The sequence below is a fragment of the Cajanus cajan genome, chromosome 5 (genome assembly GCF_000230855.2).
Source record: "Cajanus cajan strain Asha chromosome 5, NIPB_CcT2T_4, whole genome shotgun sequence".
Taxonomy (NCBI): domain Eukaryota; kingdom Viridiplantae; phylum Streptophyta; class Magnoliopsida; order Fabales; family Fabaceae; genus Cajanus; species Cajanus cajan.
Window position 1 is genome coordinate 59,383,861 of NC_138521.1, and position 23,411 is coordinate 59,407,271.

Consider the following 23,411-nt stretch of genomic DNA (forward strand, 5'->3'; position numbering starts at 1 on the left):
CTATATTTGTCTCAGCTTGCGGTGCCTTAATGTCCATACCAATTGCTAAGTATGATGACACTAAACTGCATGGTTTTTTCATGCAATTATCTACCGCCACCTTTAACTCCCACCATGCACAACATCTAGATCTCCTGTTTTGAAATTTCTAATCGAGTACCATCATTGGCATTTCCATTTATTTTAACCTTATCTTTTCTATAAGCAACTAACTAATTAAATAAACAGGAAACATATAGAAGAAATGAGAACATTCAAAACAAATTATTGTAGGTGGAAAAGTTGATCCTAATTTGCTAACTCTAATCAGGTATATATACTGACCAAGAGAAGCCTTCTTTCCCATGTAGAAATGAAAGGAAACCAAGAAAAGACAGAGGTAACGGTAGAAACCGTCAACATCAACATTAATGTAAGGGGAAAGGATCCAGGAGAATGAATGGTTGCTTTCAAATACTCTAGACCTTTCCTCTTCTATCAGAAATTCCATTTCCTCCGCTATAAATGCGATTCTGTTCACCACTTCCCACATGATAGAAAGTGTTCTTGATCAAGTATTCTGCTACCACCACCAGCATATCAATCCCTCCTCCATATTTAAGAATAAGATAAAATACCGGATATAACAAAACTTAGAGATGGTATATAACTTCGTTTCATAATTTTTACAGTTGACTTATTCTTTGTCTTAGTTTTTAGTATAGCACTCTTTCATTAGTTGGTTTTAACACTACTGCGATAACTCTTCTAGGAGGAAGCACAGGTGCACGTGTGGGAAGGGTATGTAGATTGGAGGAACAGACCAGCCATAAGAGGACATCATGGTGGCATGCTTGCCGCTTCCTTTGTTTTGGGTAAGTACTGTCTTCTGACCACACTTTTCTTGTTTCTGATCTATTTGCTGACCACAATGTTATGATATAGGTTATAACTTGAAAGTTGAAACCTAGAAATCTTTTAGCTATATATTTTTTAATCGTTTTTCTCTTTCACAAAATTACTATATAGTTTTAAGTATGCATGCATAACATAACATGTTTCTAATTTTCCCACATGGCAAACCACAGCCGCTGAGGTATTGGAGAACCTTGCATATCTTGCCAATGCAAGCAACCTTGTTTTATATCTATCCAAGTTTATGCACTTTTCACCATCCACCGCTGCCAACATTGTCACTGACTTCATGGGAACATCCTTCCTCCTTGCTGTTCTTGGTGGGTTTCTGGCTGATGCATTTATCACCACTTATTCCATCTATCTCATAAGTGCTGCAATAGAATTCATGGTAAGCTCCCATCTTAATTATTAAGCTTCTATCTTTTCCTTTATGTGTCCAAGTTAGTATACTCGCTTTGCAAGAAAAAAAGCTTCAACACTTCCAAATTAATCGGAATACGTGTTTGAATATCACTCACATGTGACATGTCAACAATAAAAAGTGAAAAAAAAAAAAAGAGAAGCTAAATAGAGGGTGGCCACCACACATCACACCCTATTAATAAACACAGTCATTATATGTGGAAGCATGGAAGGAAAATCTTTTACCAACTATAGATTGTGCTTCTAGGTAGGTAATTACCAATAAGGGGGAAATCTCCAGTGGAATATCTTGAGGGTAAATTCTAGAAGAATGAATCTAGCAATGATAATAATAATTACAGGCATGAGGCAAAGCACATGGTCAAGATTTTGGTAGACTTTCACTTGTATAGTACAGTACTATCCCCACATGATGGGGCCCTTTTTCCATCCTCAACCAACTCAAACAAAAATGACAGAAGAGAAGTAAGACAAAGGACTCATGATCATTATTCATTGCGATTAGATTCCGGTACACAAAACTGGAAGCAGGATTCAATCGTGCTTAACCTTGACACAATTAACCAAGTTCTCTGAGTTATTACCATATCACTATTCTTCAGTGTAAAACAGTGAAACAAATGAACCTCCAACTGAGCCAAAGCCAATTTTCAAAATAGCTTTAATCATATCATATGATTATTTATCAAATGGAACAAACTTACCCAAGAAACAAGGATTTATCAAATATGTCAACTTGCTCAAATAATTGAAGCTCATTAATTACCATGTGAGCTAATATATTTTGAACGTCGAACTTGTTGGTGGACACACACAGGGTTTATTAATGCTGACAATACAAGCTCACAAGCCATCACTGGAGCCACCACACTGTGTTATGGGAAAGACCCACAGTCCATGCCATAACATTCATGGTGGGGACGCAGTTATGCTATTTGCAGGCCTCTATCTAGTGGCTCTTGGCGTAGGAGGTATAAAAGGTTCACTTCCTCCTCATGGAGCTGAGCAGTTTGATGAGAATACCCCAGAGGGAAGGAAGCAGAGATCTTCATTTTTCAATTACTTTGTTTTCAGCCTGTCATGTGGTGCATTAATTGCAGTAACTTTTGTGGTATGGATTGAAGACAACAAGGGATGGCAGTGGGGTTTAGGAGTCTCAACTGCATTAATACTTCTCTCCATTCCAGTGTTTCTTCTTGGTTCACACAAGTACAGGACCAAGATTCCAGCAGGAAGCCCCATCACATCCATGTTCAAGGTATACATAGACTTGTTGCATAAATTTCTGTATAATTACTTATTAAAAAGTAACTTGATTGAGGTTCTCAAGTAAAGTAAAATCAACTTTATTTACCTTAACATTCATGTAAGTTAGATGAGTGAATTTCTTGTAAAATTTAAGTGCATATTAATTTTATTTTAACTTTCAAATAAGATTTCTTACAAAATTTACTTACATAAGTTAATTTTATCTTATAAAAAAAAAGTTGGATTCATTTTTTCGTCCTTTATTTTTTTTTTTAATCTTTTGAAAGTATTTATAAATTTTTTTTATCAAAATATGATATTTGACGATTTATTGAAATATGCAATTAAAGTCATTACTTTTAAGATAATTATTTTAAAAGGTAATATATATTATATATGATGGTATGTGATTGGATAATAGTTACTATTATATTTTATTTCTTTAGTAACATTTATTTATTTATATTTATTAAAATATTATTATTGATTGAGTAAATATATAAAATATTTTTTAATTTTTTCCTTTAAAAAATGTTATTATAAATAAAGTGATATTTTTTTATCTTAATATTATTATTTTTAATTATTTCTAAAATTAAAGTCTTACATCAAGTAAAGAAATATTTCATAAAAAATGTATTTCTCTCATCTCTAATTATTTAACAAAATTAAAGTCTCATATCGAGTAAATAAATAATATATAAAAAATATATATAATTAGAGTGAAGATCAATAAGTTTTGATATTTAATATAGATTTGATGATGATTAATTTAGAATATTTTCGATCTTAAAGAATTCTTAAGGGCTAAGAATAATAAAAGATAAATAATATAAATATTTATATTAAAACTAATAAATATTTTATAAAGTCAATTAAAACTTAGTGATATTATTAAAATATTATAAAAATATCAGCATTTTAAAAAATATTATCAAATCATATAAAAATGTTGTAAAAAGTAAATTAACAATATTTATATATAATTGTATAAAAATTCTATTAAAAGTCTTTAATAGCATAAGTATATATAACATCTAATAATATATATGATATAAAAGTAAATTAATAACATTTATTTATATACGATTAACTAAAATTTTTCCAATGTTACCGAAAGTCGTATTTGTTAAGCACTTTTTGTTTTTTGTTTTATTGAGTACTCGGTGCATATATACTCTTTTTTTCCTTAAAAGAAATAACAGATGGTCAAAGTAAAGATATTGCTAGTGGACTAGTAAAAAGGAAAACTAAAGAAGCTGCTTTGAATTTGGTATGCTGACAGGTTCTCGTTGCAGCAATTTGCAACAACTGCAAAGCCAGGAATTCAAGCAATGCTGTCATAAGCATGCCCACAAGTCCATCCCATGAAACTGAAAGGGATGATGGAGGAGAAAAAATTAACACTAGAAAAGAGGTGGTAGACCAAAGCCAAACTCTAACTTCAAACCTTAAATTCCTTAACAAAGCAATGATGGAACCGGTTCACCCAATGTTAGAGTGCACAGTTAAGGAAGTGGAAGAGGTGAAGATTGTGATAAAGATTCTTCCCATATTCATGTCCACCATAATGCTAAACTGCTGCCTAGCTCAGCTATCAACCTTCTCAGTCCACCAATCAGCCACCATGAACACCATGCTTGGTTCCTTCAAGGTCCCACCAGCTTCTCTTCCTGTGTTCCCTGTCCTCTTCATCATGATCATTGCCCCACTCTACAACGACATCATTCTTCCATTTGCTAGAAAAGCCACCAAAACCGAAATGGGGATCACACACCTACAAAGAATAGGGACAGGCCTGTTTCTCTCCATTGTGGCAATGGCTGTGGCAGCTTTGGTGGAAACCAAGAGAAAGAAAACAGCTTCTAAACTTGGTTTACTAGACTCAACCAAACCCCTTCCCATAACATTCCTTTGGGTGGCTTTGCAGTACATTTTTCTTGGCTCAGCTGATCTTTTCACCTTGGCTGGCATGATGGAGTTCTTCTTCACAGAGGCACCATGGAGCATGAGGTCTTTGGCCACAGCACTTTCATGGGCCTCACTGGCCATGGGGTACTTCCTCAGCTCAGTTCTTGTGTCCGTCATCAATAAGGCCACAGGAGCTTTTGGACACACACCATGGCTCTTAGGTGCCAACTTGAATCACTATCACCTTGAGAGGTTTTACTGGTTGATGTGTGTGCTTAGTGGACTCAACTTCATTCATTTTCTCTTCTGGGCCACTTCCTACAAATATAGATATTCAACAAAGCATGGATTCTAGAATGGAACAAACCTACGTAGTACGTACAAATGTGTACTACTTCTTCTTGTAACTTAATAATTAACCGCCCTAAGCCTTTCGTAGTCTCATATATGATGAAATAACGAGTGAGGTAGAGTGACCCCTTACTCAACCTCATTTACCTGCTTCATGTTCATGAGCTACACATGCGCATAGACCAATGTTGGTGCAGCTACCTTCTATTCTACGTACTATTACCTGGTGCGCAGTGTACCAATATTTTTAGTTTTAATTAAATTAATCCATTGCTCATTATGAATATGCATGATGATGTCGTCAAAATCAGATTTCATGGTTCTATGTAAATCTTAAATTCTCCTTTTGGGTTTTCATGCAAGTGTGCTTGCTTTATTTGGTTTTGGACATCTAATGGTGATGAAATGGATTTAACATCTTATTATTATTTAGAGGTTTATAATGATGGAATGAAAAGGGAAAAGAAAAAAAAGAAATACATATCCCTGACTTTCAAAATATTGAAGGAGAAAAAAGAGGTATTTTAGTTCATTATGAAAAAGAAAAAGAAATTACATCCCTACTTTTTTTTTATTATCAGAAATTCGATTAACCAGCTTTATTAATGTTTGGTCCAAATAAATTACAGAACCAATATTGATAAGAATCAATAAAAGAATAAAAAAATAAAATCAATAAAAAAAAAGACAAAATATACACACATGATTTTAAATTCAAATCTTAGTACTGTCATTATAATTTTAATATTAAAAAATGATAATAAAAAAAAAAGAGATCATTAATAATTGATAAAATAAATATATATATATATATTTAGTATGTCCTTTTTATTTCTTCTTTAAAAAATGAAAAATCAACTCGAGATATTTCTCATTTTCCTTTTTATTCTATAATATAAATTAGTAGATCTTGTTGTGCATTATTAAAAGTTAAAATCAAGTATTATATTTAATTTAGATTTTATATATGTACTTAAGTTAAATGTAAGCTAGACAGTATAAAATGATATTTTATTTTTAATTTTATAAAGTTTTGATATTATATATTTTTGAATTTTATTTTATGTATTATTAAATTATTTTTATTAATTCCAATTTAAATATAATTTAACACGTAACTATTGAATCATAAATTAATAGTGTTTTGGCAAGTTCCTTACGTCTTGAAAAAGGTGGAAAAGAGAATCCATTTCTATTTATGTAATTTAGCAATAAGTAGATTTCAAATTGAAAAAAATCTCATTTTTAGTGATTTTTATCCTCTAAGATGGTTCTCTCTCTCTTTCTTTCTTTTTTTCTTTCTCTCTCTATATATATATAATTTTAAATTTTTACTTGATTAAAATTACTTCTCTGAATGATTATTTTTAATATAGTCTTTATTATGAAAATTGTTTTTAAATTGTTTGTTTCACATATAATTATTCTTTATTCTTTTCCACTATAAAGACTAATTTTTCCATCATATTATATATATATATATATATATATATATATATATATATATAAACTTAATTTGATATATCCATGCACAAAATTAACTAAATGAATTTAATTAACTATGCTGATAGTGTAAATATTTTTTTTACAGTGTCCTTAATTCATTCATATCACCATACACGAAAAGTTTATTAAACATCTTCTTAGAATATATGTTTATAACTGGTTAATATTATATATTTTTTAGACTAGCACTATATGTGAATATAAACTCTAACTAAATTAAGAAAAAATCTAAAAGGATCAATTTATTTATTTTATAGAGGAATAAAATAAAAAAGTTTATCATATATAAGAATAATGAAATTATACACACACACATGCAAATATTTTTCAAAAACATTAAAAAAAAAACCAAATGATATATAATATCAAACAAGAAATGCTAAATGTGTCACCCGTCATGACTTGTGAAAGTCATGCAGTATAATGTAAAATATCAATTTTCATTAAATCATTTTGTGATATATGTTCAAATTTTTCAGTTGGTAACTATTTTGTAAATGAGATATTTCAACAAAAAATAATATAAAAAAAAGATATTTGAAAAGAATGAGAATGATGCTCAAGGAATAGCATATCACACGAATTGTGTGATACCTAATTAAACTTCAAGGGCTGAGAATGAAAAGAAAAGCACGAGAGTGATGGATTCCAATTTTCATTTATTATATGACATTTCGTGTGTAAACTTAATTCTCATATATTTTAATTATCGTTGATCTTTGAGCTCACATTATTTGTTCTTAATCTAATTCTAACTAGCTAGTTCTTTGAGTGATTCTTAGAGTTCTTACAGCAACCAATAATTCTTTCATTTTGACGTATGTGTAAAATGGTTCTCCTATAAAAATTAGGTTCTTATAAACGAGCACGTTATCAATTATTATGAAGTTATTTGAATTTAATCAATAATTTTGAGTTTAAATTTTAAATATACAATTATATTATTTTAGATAAAAACTTTAATGATCTTACTTAGCATGAGTAAAATTTGTGATATAAAAAAATATAAAAAGTGAAAAAAATATTTAAAAAATGAAAAATCAACCCCAAAATACATCAACCAAGGAATTGAAAAACCCCAACATAACCAACAATTGAACGTTATAGAAACAATTAACAACTGAATTCGAATGCAACCACACACACCATATATTATAGAGTATTGAGATACAAACAAGTCTCACATCGATAAAATAAGATAAGAAATAACAACTTATATAGCATAAACATACTTCAATGATTGAGAGACCTTTTGGGTGATGACCAAAAGTAAAACCGTGAGGGTTAAGGCCCAAAGCGGACAATATCTCATCATTGTGGAGTATGTTTGTGTAATAACCTTATAAAAATAATCTTCATAAAATATTTCCCTCAAACAAATACCATAAAATAACCAATCAAAGAATTGTAAAATGATCTTAAGTCATTAAGAATTCTCATCACCACCATGAAGCAAATCGTGTCATCTCAATTTAGTAGAAAAATCATGAATTAGTTTGAGCATATGTCAACTTGCGACTTGTTTTTCAATTAGTATGCTTTAATTCAAGGTTGAATTGGTAAAGGTGAAAAATGGGAAAGATGGTGTTCCATTTGATAGTGAAAAGTGTAGCAATGAAAGATGAAAAATGTAAGAATGACGAGGGCCTATATGTACGAACGGAAGATGAGAAGTGCAACAAAGAAAAATAAACAACACATAAGAATGAGAAATATTGAGAGAAGTGAGGTGTTGTGAAGATGAAAGGCAGGGCAATGCCTTGGTTAAGCAAACAAAAGGAAAAGATGGAATTAAAAATTAACCAAGTTAAAATGATTTTGTTAGTACCGAGGAGTTGTAGGCACGTAGTTGGAGAATGGTGTTGTACAATTGTGCCACACTTTTCTCTATAATAGTACAGTAAATAATTTTAAATAATACCAAAGGCTAGTAGAAAAAAATATTTATATTATATATGTAATTTATAATTTTAACAAGATAAAAGATTATTCAAATAGCATACCAACTATGTATACCTCTATTAAAGGTGTAATTGGGTTGTGTTAAATTAAGTTTCACTTATTTTAAGATTAAATTTAATTAGATATATTTGAGTCAGGTTAAGTTCACATTTTTTAAGTAATTTATCTAATTTAAAAATAATTGAATTGAATCGAGTTGAATAATTTAATAGATGAATTAAATATTAATATATTTTAAAATTTTGAAAGAAAATACATAATTAATTCAAGTTTTCGTTGACATTAACAACTAAAATCATGTTTCACACAACACAAAATTAACAAGAATAATAAGATCTATATATATTAGGTTGTATTGATAAACTAATTTATTATTATCTAAGAATAACAAGATAGATATATATTAGATTGTATTGATAAACTAATTTATTATTATCCAAATTTATGTAATAGGATTAGATACATATAAAATTATTAACTTAATTCTATATAATATATTTATTTAAAAAAATCAATATTTTTATGACAATGTTAACTCCCTAAAGGTTACTAAACAAAGGAGATAAAGATAGAAAGATGATCATAAAGAATTTTATACAAATTTGTCTCAATTTAGAGGTTATACCTTTCTTGGTAAAACACCAAGTGTTCTATTAGTACAAAGTTTCATGAAACTAAAATTTTCAAATTATTACTAGTATCTTTTTACTAAAGTCTTTTTATTCTTAAGCAAATGTTTTTGTCCTTGCAACTTCAAATACTTACACTAATTTTTTTTTCTTGCAAATTTCTTTAGTTTTTTTTTTATTTTTTTTTATAAAAATAGGAAAAATTACAAAAATAGTCGCAATGAAGATTGAATATAAGTCTTCATGCTTCTAATTATTCTAACCTCTCTACATCTAATTATTAGGCTAACTCTAGTGATTTTTTTTTTATCTCTTTAGCAAATCATAATTTTTTTTTGTAAAAGACACTTGTTCTAATCGATAATATCTTTATAACTTATCATTTCGATATTATTTTAAGAGCTTAAAATTAAAATATTTTTTGAAACTGCCTTTATTTGTGATAAAAAAAAGAGTAAATAAATTTACTATATATTTAATATATTTGTTGTGATAAACAAGTATTGAAATACTATATTTTATTTTTACGTATTAATTACTTCAAAATCTATAATTTATAATATAATACATACATTTGAGACACTGAATCAAACTTTTGACAACCCCTCGGAAATTTGAATAAACCTAACACTACACAATTGGGAAAGGTTCAAGTTGTTTAAGTATTCTTAAAATTGTTGAAATTCTTGAAATGACAGAATCCAACAATAGTGAGTTAAGATTAAAAAAATAAGAGTTGGCTCTACAACAAAGCTAAAATCTCACATTTATTATTAATCATTTTTTTGGGGGCAAAATTTATTTTTGTTAATGAATCTATAGAGGTTATATTAACAGTACACTTTTTTTTTTCTTTTTTTTTTTTTTCCTTTTTCGCACACTAGTTATAGTAATTTTATCATTTTTCTATATTATTATCCCATTCATGCTAACTTCGAGGTTTCTCGCGTTCTCAGTGAAAATTGGTTTTGAAGTCGTCTTTTGTTGACCTGCACTTTGTAAATCCAGTTATCCGAAATTTTGAACTGTACAGTTCTTGGGTTGTTTTGGAGGGTCAATTGATCGATTGAGCAAAACTGAATTGTAGGTAATAATTAATTCATAGTTTTTTTTACCACTGCAATTCAATTTCAGGTTTTGAACTTTGTTGGTTGCTTCCAAACTCTGCATAGTTTGTGTGTAGTGTAGATGCATGAATGTTAGAGTTTACCCATTTGGCTAATTATTTATATATTTTTATGGTTGGACCTTGTGATCCCTTGACCCACACATAAATTAAATAAAGCTAATATATACTTTTCTAGGTTGTATCAGCATGACAACTATGATAGCTAGAATTTCCTTGAATGTGATAGGTTTGTCAAGCCAGTTACCTTGCAATTTCTGAGTTTCTAACAGGCAATATATAAATTGTATTTTGTATGCCTATGGCTATATGGTTAAAACAAATACATCATGATTAATGGTGGTGGTGAATATATCAAGGATAGCTCTTATTTGTCTACTCTCTGACTCAGTGTTCAAGAGCCACTTGCTTATAATTTAAGCAAGAGCTCCCCCAAGTCAGCTTTACTTTCGAAGCCTCTATCTTTGAGGTGCCATTCTGTTTCTCTCTGTATTTTGCTTAAGTTGTAACTTTTCTATGTCTAATTCTAGATGTGTTTGATGTGGTGCGTGTATCCATTACATGAGGTTTGAGTATCTAATTATGTTATTGCTTGGAGAGTTGAATGATCTTACTACATGGTTTCATAACTAGTGACGATGAATTCCAGATTGTTCAGTAATCTTTTATGAGGTGAATTATTAACTTGGCAAGACTTTCTGATACTGCCTTTGTTTTGTCCAATTGTTTTTTATTTTTTTGCCCAGTTAACTGTTGCTTTTGTTTTTGTTTTTGTTTTTTCTAATTTTTTTTCTTTTTTCTTTCAAATAAATACTTGTCTAGCTTTGTGCCAATGATAATAATTTTGGGACTACTGTTGGTGACAGAATATGGTAACCAAGTTTTATTGTCTGGTTGTGTGTTTTCTTTACTTCAAATTCTCAAATTCTGCAGTATAATTAAGTATAAATTTTGGTCATCCTTTTAAATGGTTAAACACTTGTACCGTATGCATATTACACGCCCTTCATTAATAGCTTGTAGAAATAACTCAATCGATGTTTCCTTGATATAATACTGTAGTTTCCAAAACCTTTTCATCTTCAACCATAGTGCGCTGACTTCTAGTGCACTGATATACAAATTAAATAAGAAGTGCAATAGTAGAGGTTTGTTGGACTTCTGTTGGTATGAAAACTGGTTTCTCTCTTGTTCAGGACTGTGACTCCATGAGTATCGATAGATTTTAGTATTTTACAGTTGGTTTTGCCATTGGAATGTGTTAAATAATTTGCAGTTGACCTTATGACTATACGTACTGCGTAGCTTGTATTGGCTGTTGGTGTTTTGACAAAATCCTTCACTTTTCTATTCTGTTCATGCATGCCTTAATTATCATCCTCAAGTATCCTTTATCTTGTCGAGTTAATGATATGCTGATACATTTGAACATCGCAGTTAAAAGAAAATGGGGAATCTTTTTTGTTGTGTGCAAGTTGATCAATCTACGGTGGCTATAAAAGAAAGATTTGGACGATTTGAGAAGGTGCTTCAGCCAGGATGCCATTGCATGCCATGGTTCCTTGGAAAACAACTTGCAGGTCATCTGTCTCTTCGGTTACAGCAATTGGATCTTCGATGTGAGACCAAGACAAAGGTTTGTTATTGTCTGGCACTTCGACTATAACCAAATCTTTTTAAGTCATTTCATCCTCTTTAATTGCCGTAAACACTTTCTTTTTGGCATGGACATTTTTCAATTTTTATCAATGTGTATTTGGTTGTCATTCTTGTGCTTTGTTAATTTGAATCCTTTAAGTTTATTGTCAGCTGTAGGGTAGTCCTATTTCTTGAGGTAGAGGGAGACCTAGAAAAACTATAGGCAAACTAATAAAAAGAATTTGAAGGTCAATGATTTGTCTACAGACAGGATTTTCAATAGAACATCATTTAGTCTATGTAGCTGACTCTTCCTAGTGGGAAAAGGCTTGGTTGTTGTTGTATGTTCATTGGCTCTTTCACTAGTACTGGCTTCTTTCAGTTCAATCTATCCATGTTACTCTGTATATGTTTCTTATATTTGTTGCTTACAGGATAATGTCTTTGTCAATGTTGTTGCTTCGATTCAATATCGTGCCCTGGCAGAGAAGGCCAATGATGCTTTTTACAAACTTAGCAATACTAAGACCCAAATTCAAGCCTATGTTTTTGATGGTATAAACCGTAATACTGAGTAACAGTGCGAAACCTGCAATAACTGGTTTAAGCATATTTTATCTGCTAAGGTGAAATTTCTATTCTCATTGCAGTAATTAGGGCAAGTGTTCCAAAACTCAACTTGGATGATGCTTTTGAGCAGAAAAATGAAATTGCCAGAGCTGTGGAAGAAGAACTTGAGAAGGTTTTTTTTTTTTTTTAAATAATATTATTTACTTATAAGGTGAACTGTGAATTTATGTTAATTTGAATCTGATGCTTTATTGCGCTCACAGGCTATGTCAGCTTATGGGTATGAAATTGTTCAAACACTGATTGTTGATATAGATCCAGATGAGCATGTGAAGCGGGCTATGAATGAAATCAACGCTGGTATGTTATATGAGTAGAACTTGTATGTTGAGTTTCTACTTTCTGCCAATAATTTATTTATACTCCAGAAGGGGTCAGTTATTTTTTTAGTAATATGACTAATATTTTCTTCCTTTCTCCTCATGTATATGCCGCTATTTGTACTCTGCAAGCTTTTTTTTCTTGAGTATTAGATCCTAAATCTAATTTATTGCAGAAAATTTTATTTAGGCATGACCTTTTGTTATTTTCTCTATATAATATGGATCAGGTTGTCTTCATTCAATCAACTCAATCTTGTATGACTTAGGTATTAACTAGATATTGTATGGAGTGTAATTTCGAACTCAAATGATTGATTGTGTTTATAATTCACTTAGTTCCTCTGTCAATTGCTATATCCAAACTTAACTGTGATCATGGATTGACTTAGTTTTTTTTTGCTGCATTTTCCCTTTATCAGCTGCAAGATTGAGGGTGGCAGCTAATGAAAAGGCAGAGGCTGAGAAGATCTTGCTAATTAAACGAGCCGAGGGTGAGGCTGAGTCTAAGTATCTCTCTGGGCTGGGTATTGCTCGCCAACGTCAAGCAATTGTGGACGGATTGAGAGACAGTGTGCTTGGATTCTCAATTAATGTACCTGGGACGACTGCAAAAGATGTCATGGACATGGTCCTTGTCACTCAGTATTTTGACACTATGAAAGAAATTGGTGCTGCCTCCAAGTCTTCTGCTGTGTTCATTCCACATGGACCTGGTGCTGTTCGCGATGTAGCTACCCAAATTCGTGATGGACTTCTTCAGGCTTCTCATGGGTAGCCTCTACTCCACCTAGATCTTGTATTTGGTTTGTATGGGGGTATGGTAAAGCTATAGCGCCTGTGGTTGTATATCTGTATTTCTGTACAGTGTGTTTTGTGATTTTGTTTCAGAATAAACTGCAAAACTGTTAAGTCTCAATTTTACCTCTTTTTGGATGAGACTTATTGAACAAATTCCACTCATCCTTTGAACCATTGCAATATAATTGTTCTCTTTTTGGTTCATTTTGTGTGCAGATATAACTAACCCAAATTCATCTAACAATACCTTAATCCACCTCATTTTTTGTGCAGGTATTGAGGAAGAGTGGAAAGTTGAAGACTCTTAGGATTGGAAATCTAAGAAGCTAAGGAGCAGAGAAGAGGTTCTGCGCCGGGCGCAAGGTGATCCGCGCCAGGCGAGCAAAACAGAGTATCTCACCTCTGGGAGCCATTGCGCCGGGCGTAATGTGAATTGCGCCGGGCTTGTCCTAAGGCAGAGAGTATCTGGAAGGCCCCGCGCCGGGCGCGAAGACTTATGCGCCGGGCGCGAAACCCTAATCTGACTCCCCAAGCTCGTATTTGAAGCCATTTTCGGGGGAGAAACCCCCATTCTCACATTGGGCGCCTCCAGGAGCTGCGGAAGGGATTCCCAGGGCTTGGGATCGTCCGTGTGCGGATCTTTCCTTCGGTTCTTCACTTCCTCTTCCATCTCTATTTTGTATTTGCCCTCTTTGTTGAGTGGTTTCACCCATTTTTGTGGGGTTAGATGTAACCAACGAATTCTATTGTAATCCTTACGGTTTTTATGATATATATACATGTTGTTTCATTCATTGTTGTTTATGTTTCTATTCTTAATGCTTGCTTTGGATTGATCACCCTTTGCATGATTTAAGGTTCCATGGGTATTGGAAAATAACCTTTGAAACTAGTTCTGAAACATATGCCTAGTGGTGATTGTATCTAGGGATAGAGCTTGACCCATTAGTAGTCTTAAACCCTAGCCCGTAATGCGGGTGTAGGTATTGGGTACTCAAGGGATTGATATTCAATATCCGCACCTAGGCTCTTGCTCTAAGGGATTAGGTTTGAGTAAACTTATGGGTTGACTAAGCAATGAATTCAACAAGAGATTAAGGATACATTAGTGTTACGTTTGGTGAAATCTGACCCCCACAACCTCACAATACCACAATACCATTCCTTACCTTTTCCACTCACAAAACAATATTTATTTACAGCTTTCATTCCAATAGTCACAACTTTGCATTCACTGCACAAACTATGAAATTGGAATTATTCTTTAGTCACGAATAGTCAATAAATGCTTATATTACCTTCTAATCCCTGTGGATACGATATTTTTACTACTTGAACGGCCGGTATACTTGCCGTGTTTGAGACCGTTGATAGAATTAAACGAAATTTCAATTATAACAAAAGTACTTCAACGGAAATCTCAACAAGTTTTTGGCGCCGTTGCCGGGGACTAGAATGGCGATTTAGTATTTATAGCTATTTGTGATTTAATCCTTTACTGTTTTTGTTATTCTTTGTTAGCAATGAATTGTTGGAGCTAACCTGTGTACTCTAGTCTTCAGCTTTCTCTTGTATGCAAGGTACTGCTCAAATTGGATTCACCAATCCTTCTGAGTCATTGTTGAGCAATCATGAGATTGCACACGGGGCAAAAAGGAACAAGAGCAACAAGAGGAGAAGGAGAATCAGAGCACTTCAAGTTGGTCACCGTCAGGCTCGGGACAGTAAACAAGCGCTTCCTGGGAGGCAACCCAGAGATCTGAACTGTGTTTTAGATTTTTGTTGCATGTTGTTCTGTGTTATAAGTGTTGTTTTGTATTATGTGTTGTGTTTTGTGTTATATGTTTTGTGTTACATGTTGTTTGTGTTATGTGTTGTCTGTGTTAATTGTTAAGTGTTTGAATCATGTTTGAATGAGTAAATATAGGGTGCATTTTGTTTGGAGAGTGAGAGATGAGGTAACTCTGTTTCCAGGTGGTTATAAGGCCTCCTTTCAAAGCAAATTTAGGCAAAACTGACCATATCAGGGTTACGCGCCCGGCGCGATTTACCTCGCGCCCAGCGCAAGACTCGAATTATGGTCTCTGGAACCACCACGCCGGGCACAATTGGAATTGCGCTCAGCGCGACATCAGTCACGCCCGGCGCGATATCAGAGTTGAAACCTCTATTATTTTTTTTTTTTACTGATAACAAGTCCGGCGCGCCTGTGTCGCGCCCGGCGCGCACTCTCCTGATACCCCATGTTTATCTATTTTCAATCATGCTTCTTTGTGTTTGTTTGTTGTGCTTAATTTTGGTCTAAGGATGTTCTTCATCTTGGTTATAACTGCATGGTCATCACTGTGTTTAATTTTTATGCTCACCATGTTCTTTCATGATTATACTCTTTCACCACTTCTGGTTACTAGGACTTTCAAGCATATACTGGTTGGCCTGGGGACCAGGCTCCTAAGTTTGGGGGAGTGGAGCTGCTGATGCTAATGGAGTGATGATGGTGGAGCAGCTGCTGATGATGATGACCAGACCCCATAGATGGAAGCAGATGGAGCCTACCTTAGTTTACCTTTGTTATTGCAATTTACTTTTCTGTCTTTTATTTTCAGTATTTAACTGTTTTTATATATAGTCTTTTGGTGATTACTCTGTTGGTTCTTTTTGTGAATAGTCTGCCTTAGCATGGTTTTTAATCTTGTTGATACTTGTTTTGCTTGTGGTCGATTCTGGATTATAGTTTGCTTGATGTTTATGGTGTGTGTACCTTAGACATTTTCAAATCACATTAGATCTTTAGTTCATGACTAGTTGCATACGGGTTTCAATGTTGATCATAGAACTGAGCTGAGTTTGATAATTTGTGGATGCATAGCCGGGTGAGGTTTGAGCCTAAAACACCTATGAGTGAACTACACTTAGGTTGCATGATAGACTTTGCTTGAGTTTCCCTGGTGGTTTGCTTATGTTGTGCACTTATATGATCAAGGCATTCACATTTCCATCTTTTGTTAACCATCTAAGCCAAAAAGCCATCTCCACTCTTCACTTGACCCATACCTTTCTAAGCCTAAACACCACACCTTCCACTTGTCCCAAACCATGAAAAATTAACCATAACCCTTGCTTTGGTTAAGAGAGCAAACTGATGACATCAAATAAGTTTGGGGGAGTTGAAGAATGGGGAACTTTAGGAAGAAGAAAGTATGTGGTCAGCCATTACAAAAAAAAAAAAAAAAAAAAAAAAAAAAAAAAAAGAGAAAAACAAAGCAAAACAAAAACAAAAATATTAAGATGCAAAAATATAAATATGCATCTCATAAAGGCTAATGGCTTGGATCAGGTAAAGGGCATGTGCCAAATTGTTGTAATGGGGTATGGAGAGGGACATCATTGTAAAATCTTATTTGCTCTCTTAAGCTATAGCACCTTCAATCCTTAAAAAAACCATAAAACTGCTACCGCTTGACCCTGCTTGACCCAGATTGCCCTAATAAAGACCTTGTGATAAGTGTCTGCATTTGTTTTACCACTGGTTTCATTTGGAAACGAAGAGCAAAGTTGAATTATGTGGCGTGAGTAGTAGACTAGAGAGAAACACTCACCCTGATACACTAGTGTGCATAGAGAGAAACATTTTCCTAGTGAGGATGCATACACAGATAGTCATTACTCTTCTCAGCTCTTTGATCTCTTTTGAAACCTTTGTTTGCACCTTGTCATGTTCTATTGCAATAATTGTGATCGGAAATTCATCTGAGGTTCATGCTTGCGAAAAAGAATATACAAGTGAACTAGGATGTAGAAATTGACTCACTTGCATTACTTGTTATCTGCTAGATTAATTACCTTTTGCTTGAGGACAAGCAAGGTTCTAAGTTTGGGGGAGTTGTTAAGTCTCAATTTTACCTCTTTTTGGATGAGACTTATTGAACAAATTCCACTCATCCTTTGAACCATTGCAATATAATTGTTCTCTTTTTGGTTCATTTTGTGTGCAGATATAACTAACCCAAATTCATCTAACAATACCTTAATCCACCTCATTTTTTGTGCAGGTATTGAGGAAGAGTGGAAAGTTGAAGACTCTTAGGATTGGAAATCTAAGAAGCTAAGGAGCAGAGAAGAGGTTCTGCGCCGGGCGCAAGGTGATCCGCGCCAGGCGAGCAAAACAAAGTATCTCACCTCTGGGAGCCATTGCGCCGGGCGTAATGTGAATTGCGCCGGGCTTGTCCTAAGGCAGAGAGTATCTGGAAGGCCCCGCGCCGGGCGTGAAGACTTATGCGCCGGGCGCGAAACCCTAATCTGACTCCCCAAGCTCGTATTTGAAGCCATTTTCGGGGGAGAAACCCCCATTCTCACATTGGGCGCCTCCAGGAGCTGCGGAAGGGATTCCCAGGGCTTGGGATCGTCCGTGTGCGGATCTTTCCTTCGGTTCTTCACTTCCTCTTCCATCTCTATTTTGTATTTGCCCTCTTTGTTGAGTGGTTTCACCCATTTTTGTGGGGTTAGATGTAACCAACGAATTCTATTGTAATCCTTACGGTTTTTATGATATATATACATGTTGTTTCATTCATTGTTGTTTATGTTTCTATTCTTAATGCTTGCTTTGGATTGATCACCCTTTGCATGATTTAAGGTTCCATGGGTATTGGAAAATAACCTTTGAAACTAGTTCTGAAACATATGCCTAGTGGTGATTGTATCTAGGGATAGAGCTTGACCCATTAGTAGTCTTAAACCCTAGCCCGTAATGCGGGTGTAGGTATTGGGTACTCAAGGGATTGATATTCAATATCCGCACCTAGGCTCTTGCTCTAAGGGATTAGGTTTGAGTAAACTTATGGGTTGACTAAGCAATGAATTCAACAAGAGATTAAGGATACATTAGTGTTACGTTTGGTGAAATCTGACCCCCACAACCTCACAATACCACAATACCATTCCTTACCTTTTCCACTCACAAAACAATATTTATTTACAGCTTTCATTCCAATAGTCACAACTTTGCATTCACTGCACAAACTATGAAATTGGAATTATTCTTTAGTCACGAATAGTCAATAAATGCTTATATTACCTTCTAATCCCTGTGGATACGATATTTTTACTACTTGAACGGCCGGTATACTTGCCGTGTTTGAGACCGTTGATAGAATTAAACGAAATTTCAATTATAACAAAAGTACTTCAACGGAAATCTCAACAAAAACCGGTCCTCCAAAAATTATGGCATCACCACATTAATCTTATAAAGATATTTGTTATCAGACTAGTCCCACAAATATCTAAAATGTTACCACATCTGTTCTTATAGAGGACTAAAATGGTAAGAAGAAATAATTTAGTGTTTGATTTGTTAGCCAAAATCTTTGGAGGGCCAGTTTGATTGATACTTTCAGGCAGTCAATTATTACTGTGTATTCTGTTGTCAATATTGTGAACCATGCATAACTAAACTATTAAGTATCCATGTACATACAAGTTTTCTAGATTGTGAAAGTTGCATATAAGAAATTTCTTATATATCGTTAGAGAGTGCTTCATGCTAATTGTTAAATTAAGATTAAATTACTCAGCTGGTTTCTGGACTATTTTTTTTTTAAATTGGTCTTAAACTAAAAAAGTAGATTCCTGGTATTAGTTTATGTCGGCTTGAAACTGACAGGAAATGGTTTTAAAAACATTAGAGCTAGGGACTTAATTAGAAAAATTTACATGATGAATAATCCATTTTTTTTCTTTTTAGTTTAGAGAACTATTTGAAAATTTCCAAATATTTTTGGTACCAACCAAGTAATTTAACCTTAAATTACATACTATTTTTTCTAACCTTCCATTTTTTGCACAAATGAAAAATGCTTCTAGTCGTCATTGTCTCCATTAAATTAAAAAGGAAGTTATGCTACAAGTTTCCCCCGGAATCTGAAGGTTTGCATGTATTGCAATGCTCATATTTTTCTAAGAAAATATTAAACTGCTTTCCCCTTTACGAATAATAAGTCATTTACAACGAAGTAAAAACAGAAGTAACATGACAACTACCATCTCATACGATACAAGAAAAGAGAGTAATTCTGGGGCTATTTGTTTCAGAGACTCGACTTCTATATGAATAAACAGGAGTCAATTTAAACTTAAACAGGTAAAAATGATAAATAAATGTCTATCACTATTCACTAGCCCTATAATAATTTTATTTATAAAAATTGTGTATGAGTAGAAGAACTAGACATGGTACTCATACTGTTGCTGAATATTGAAGAAAATGGATGGCGAAAATTGAGAAGTTTCATCCAGTTTGTGCCATCTCTTAAATGTCTCTTTACATCCAACAACCTCTTAACTGGAGATGAAAGCTTATTTCATTGGCATTGACTAAGGTCTTAAAGCCACAGAGACTCCAATCTTGGGATGCAAATTATTATCTGAGGTCTTAAAATCCACTTCTCCAGCTAAAGTTACGAAACATCTCTCCCATAACCCTTGTTGAATAAGAGCACCTGCCTTGCCATAGTTGTTAAATCGAGCCTTTACCAACGTTTCCGGAAAAAATGCATGCTGAGCACCAATGGTGACACCTGTTTCCCCCATTGACAAGCTATGCTTAAGCTCTGCTGCAATGGCAGTCTTGGTCAGGGGGTTCACTTCATGATAGCAGGAGGCTTTAACAATGTCAAACCTGTCATGCCTGCACAAAACCAAACTCCAGTCGTTTCAGGCTTGAAGGAAGTAGCAATAGGAGTGTACAAACCAATTGACATCAAGTAAAGTTGTCCAACAGATATATAAGTTGCACTCCAAGAATTGAGACATCTGACATGGAACCTTTACACATCCCCCTTCCATAGATGCCTGCCAGAACAAGTGAGCCTACCAGAAGAGGCAATTTACCAAGACAATGATATTATGTAAGATTTCGTCTTAAAACTAATTGACATTAAATGAAATTGTCCAAAAGATATATAAGTTATATTCCAAGAATTGAGGCAGATAGCGTGGAACCTTTCAACAAGGAGAAAACTTAGTAATGATCAATATCTCTAGTTAGTTTAGAGATGACAATTCACAAATTGATATTCCTATGCTTTTTGTGATAAATTTAGTTCCTATACTTCTTGTAGGATATATATATCTCACATGGTCAAGGAAGCAACAAGGAAGTCGGTGTTGAGGCCTAAGCCAGCATTCAGCTTGTTGATTGTTCTTGTTGGTAAGTCAAAAGCAACATTGGCTCCAAGGGACACAATGTTAGTTCCTACAAGGCCCGACAAGTTTACAACAGGATCATATCCTTTTTCTATGTTTCCTTCTAATCCAATGCATCCGGTAATGCCAGTGTAGTTAGTCACGTGTTGTAATTCCACCTATGATGATTCCGGAAAATAGTCAGATGAAATGAAAAAATTCAAAAACTAGAATGATTAAAGATGATACTAATAGTATATTGGCAAGTAAAAATAAATTTTACCTTCCCAGAATCCGGTAAGGTGCATTTGAGAAGGCTTCTGAATCCAGGTACAATTTCGTCTACTGCAATGGATGTGGCAGCAAAAACAGTAAAGTCAGACATGATGCATGCTATTTCATGGCTTTTTAAGAAATTCACGTGGCTCTCATATTGATTGTGAAAAACCTTCAGGACTAATTGGTGCCTTTCCTTATATTATAAGGTACTGACTAGTTTCCTCAGTGCAAGTTAGATGCTAATCAAGTAAAATGAAGACTGAAAATTCACCAATAAAACAACAAATTGAAGGTTGCAGAGAAACTGTACAAGTTATATCTCTGTAAGTGGTTTTTGTTATGGAGTAAAATGGTATTTTATCATCGAAAATGTAACTTGCAATGTCAACCTTGAATTAAATTATGTAAACTTATTCTACACAAACCCCTTTCAGAGGTAGAAAGAGGAATACTGTGAAACAAGTCTGAAAATTTAAGGGCTAAATCATAATATTATTTAAATGAGAACTAAACTACAATTTTCATATATTTTTCATGATCAAATATCAGTTTACTCATTTGTTATCTATAGCAACTGACCCCTTTCTTGCAACTGAAAAACATTAAACAATTATAAGAAAAAATGAACTTGTTTCAACCAGAAGAAGAAATGAAAAAAGAAAAGTATTGAGTTGATATTCACAGTACCTTGACAAGAGAGGTCTACATTATAGTCCATGAATTGGTAGTGAAAATGAATTGGTGATGGATGTGCATAGTCATTGTGAAGAACATCTAATACAAAAGTAAACAAATTTGTGTTACAATATTACCTGGAAGGCAGACTTAAGATCCTGATATTATACTTCATTCTGATGAAAGATTAAAAAGAGAAAAAAATAAAAATAAACCTTTGGCCTTCTTGCCAATATCAAAATATAACCCTGGACAGGTGCTCATTTTGCTAAAACTAATCTTAGGAACCAAAATTATTTGTGCTTCACCTTTTGATGATTTGTTAGCATGAGAATTTATTAGGAGGGAAGAAGGGCAAGGGAAGTTTCCTCTTGTACAGAATGACTCACTTTTATTGGTACAAATACAAAAATGACTCAACTGAAACCTGCATGTAACGAAACTTCCATAAACCAATTGCAGCTACCATTTCGTACTCAAAAAATGACACCCACGGATGGTGACAAATAGACAAGGAGTAAAACTTAAGCTAGCTAACACAAACACTGTCACTGTTTCTCTTGTATGTACATAATAAGATTGCTATATGTTTCTTCGGTCAACAAGGTAAGGGGAGGGAAATCTAACCGTTACCTTTTTGATTGTAGTATAATCATTGTTGCTTTACGCTTAAGCTGAGTACAATTATATATTAGAGATTAGTGACATTTTTGGAAGCATTTTAATGCTGTTTATCTTGTCACTATTTACAACTGTACTAAAACCAATTATTACCATTTTAAGCTGCATGTTATTCTAATGAATGGACAAAATTCTAGGCATTAATATGTATGTTCTATAATATTGCTCTTCTTCTTAAGAACCAGGTGATGAGCCATGCATTCTTTATTGTCACTATTGTGAGAGTACGAAACATTTCTTATATAACCAGCCATGGTCATTTAATGTTTGATTATCCTCACAAATTCATCGTTGTTCTGGAGTTCATAGTCTATACCTTTTCAATTGTAGCATTAACTAATTTCAACTTTTTATCCCCGACCAACTGCGTTGAACACTTCACAATTGAGACAATTTTCCAAATAAAATGAGAATTGAGTGTTGGAAAAAGACTTGACTAACAATTTATTAAAACAAAATTGATACGATTGTGCATTTAGAAAAGTGCCTTGCCTATTGCCTAATTTTCATATTTTAATAAACTTTAATAGCATTCTTGGGTTTATTTCTTCTTTTATTTTTGTTTGTCTTTTTGCGGCGGCTTATTGCGTCACGGTGAGATCGAGCGCGGGCTACTTAATAACAATTTACGCAACATATTCAAATTACACTCTTTTTATGCACAGATTACACTTTCTATTTCAAACTTACTAGAAATTGAAATGGTGTAAGTAAAATTATTCGATGTTGGGTAGAAATTAAGCAAGAAATAGTAAAAACTTAGTGAATGGAGAGACATGATAAATGAAGCTCTTGTTACAGTTGTTTTATTCCCTATTTAGTGAAAACATGTTTGGTAGTTATTCAATTGTTGTTGGAAAGATATGAAATGATGGAAGGAGAGGATATGAATTTTGAAAATGGCGGGAAAAACAGGGAGAGCCTCTAAATAATCTTAAGTGAAGATTTATCATTAAAATAAATAAATAAATAAATTTGAAGTGACAATATGTAGCGGTATTGATTTAGATAAAGAAATCCAAAAGAAACTTGGAAAGATGTCATAATATTTGAAACATGATTTTTTATTTTTACAAAAGTCTACTACTTTTTAACATAGGATCTCATGCAAATTTAAACATGATAATGTGTTATTTGTTGAAGAAAAAT

The 23,411-nt window shown here is 33.3% G+C and overlaps 3 protein-coding genes across 6 annotated transcripts; 2 read left to right on the forward strand and 1 right to left on the reverse strand.

The window, feature by feature from the left end:
- The first annotated feature begins 365 nt into the window (after positions 1 to 365).
- LOC109809086 (protein NRT1/ PTR FAMILY 4.6) lies at positions 366 to 5,192 on the forward strand. The gene is made up of 5 exons (XM_020372308.3): positions 366 to 641; positions 752 to 854; positions 1,068 to 1,285; positions 2,138 to 2,578; positions 3,854 to 5,192. The coding sequence occupies exons 1-5, from the start codon at positions 639 to 641 to the stop codon at positions 4,832 to 4,834; spliced, it is 1,746 nt and encodes a 581-aa protein (XP_020227897.2). The 5' UTR covers positions 366 to 638; the 3' UTR covers positions 4,835 to 5,192.
- A 4,643-nt stretch (positions 5,193 to 9,835) lies between these two features.
- Positions 9,836 to 18,874, forward strand: HIR1 (SPFH/Band 7/PHB domain-containing membrane-associated protein family). 4 transcript variants are annotated; one of them, XM_083075493.1, is made up of 7 exons: positions 9,836 to 10,014; positions 11,491 to 11,689; positions 12,126 to 12,246; positions 12,342 to 12,433; positions 12,525 to 12,621; positions 13,064 to 13,415; positions 13,716 to 18,874. In XM_083075493.1, the coding sequence occupies exons 2-7, from the start codon at positions 11,501 to 11,503 to the stop codon at positions 13,720 to 13,722; spliced, it is 858 nt and encodes a 285-aa protein (XP_082931619.1). In that variant the 5' UTR covers positions 9,836 to 10,014; positions 11,491 to 11,500; the 3' UTR covers positions 13,723 to 18,874. The 4 variants fall into 4 exon arrangements, with proteins under 4 accessions (XP_082931619.1, XP_082931622.1, XP_082931620.1 ...); XM_083075496.1 differs by having other exon boundaries at positions 9,836 to 10,010; XM_083075494.1 differs by lacking the exon at positions 9,836 to 10,014 and adding an exon at positions 10,354 to 10,522.
- A 521-nt stretch (positions 18,875 to 19,395) lies between these two features.
- On the reverse strand, positions 19,396 to 21,955 carry LOC109809333 (mitochondrial outer membrane protein porin of 34 kDa). Its single transcript, XM_020372605.3, has 5 exons — positions 21,797 to 21,955; positions 21,594 to 21,680; positions 20,911 to 20,972; positions 20,580 to 20,806; positions 19,396 to 20,130 (listed from the first exon to the last, which is right to left on the reverse strand). The coding sequence occupies exons 1-5, from the start codon at positions 21,843 to 21,845 to the stop codon at positions 19,818 to 19,820; spliced, it is 738 nt and encodes a 245-aa protein (XP_020228194.1). The 5' UTR covers positions 21,846 to 21,955; the 3' UTR covers positions 19,396 to 19,817.
- Positions 21,956 to 23,411: the final 1,456 nt, after the last annotated feature.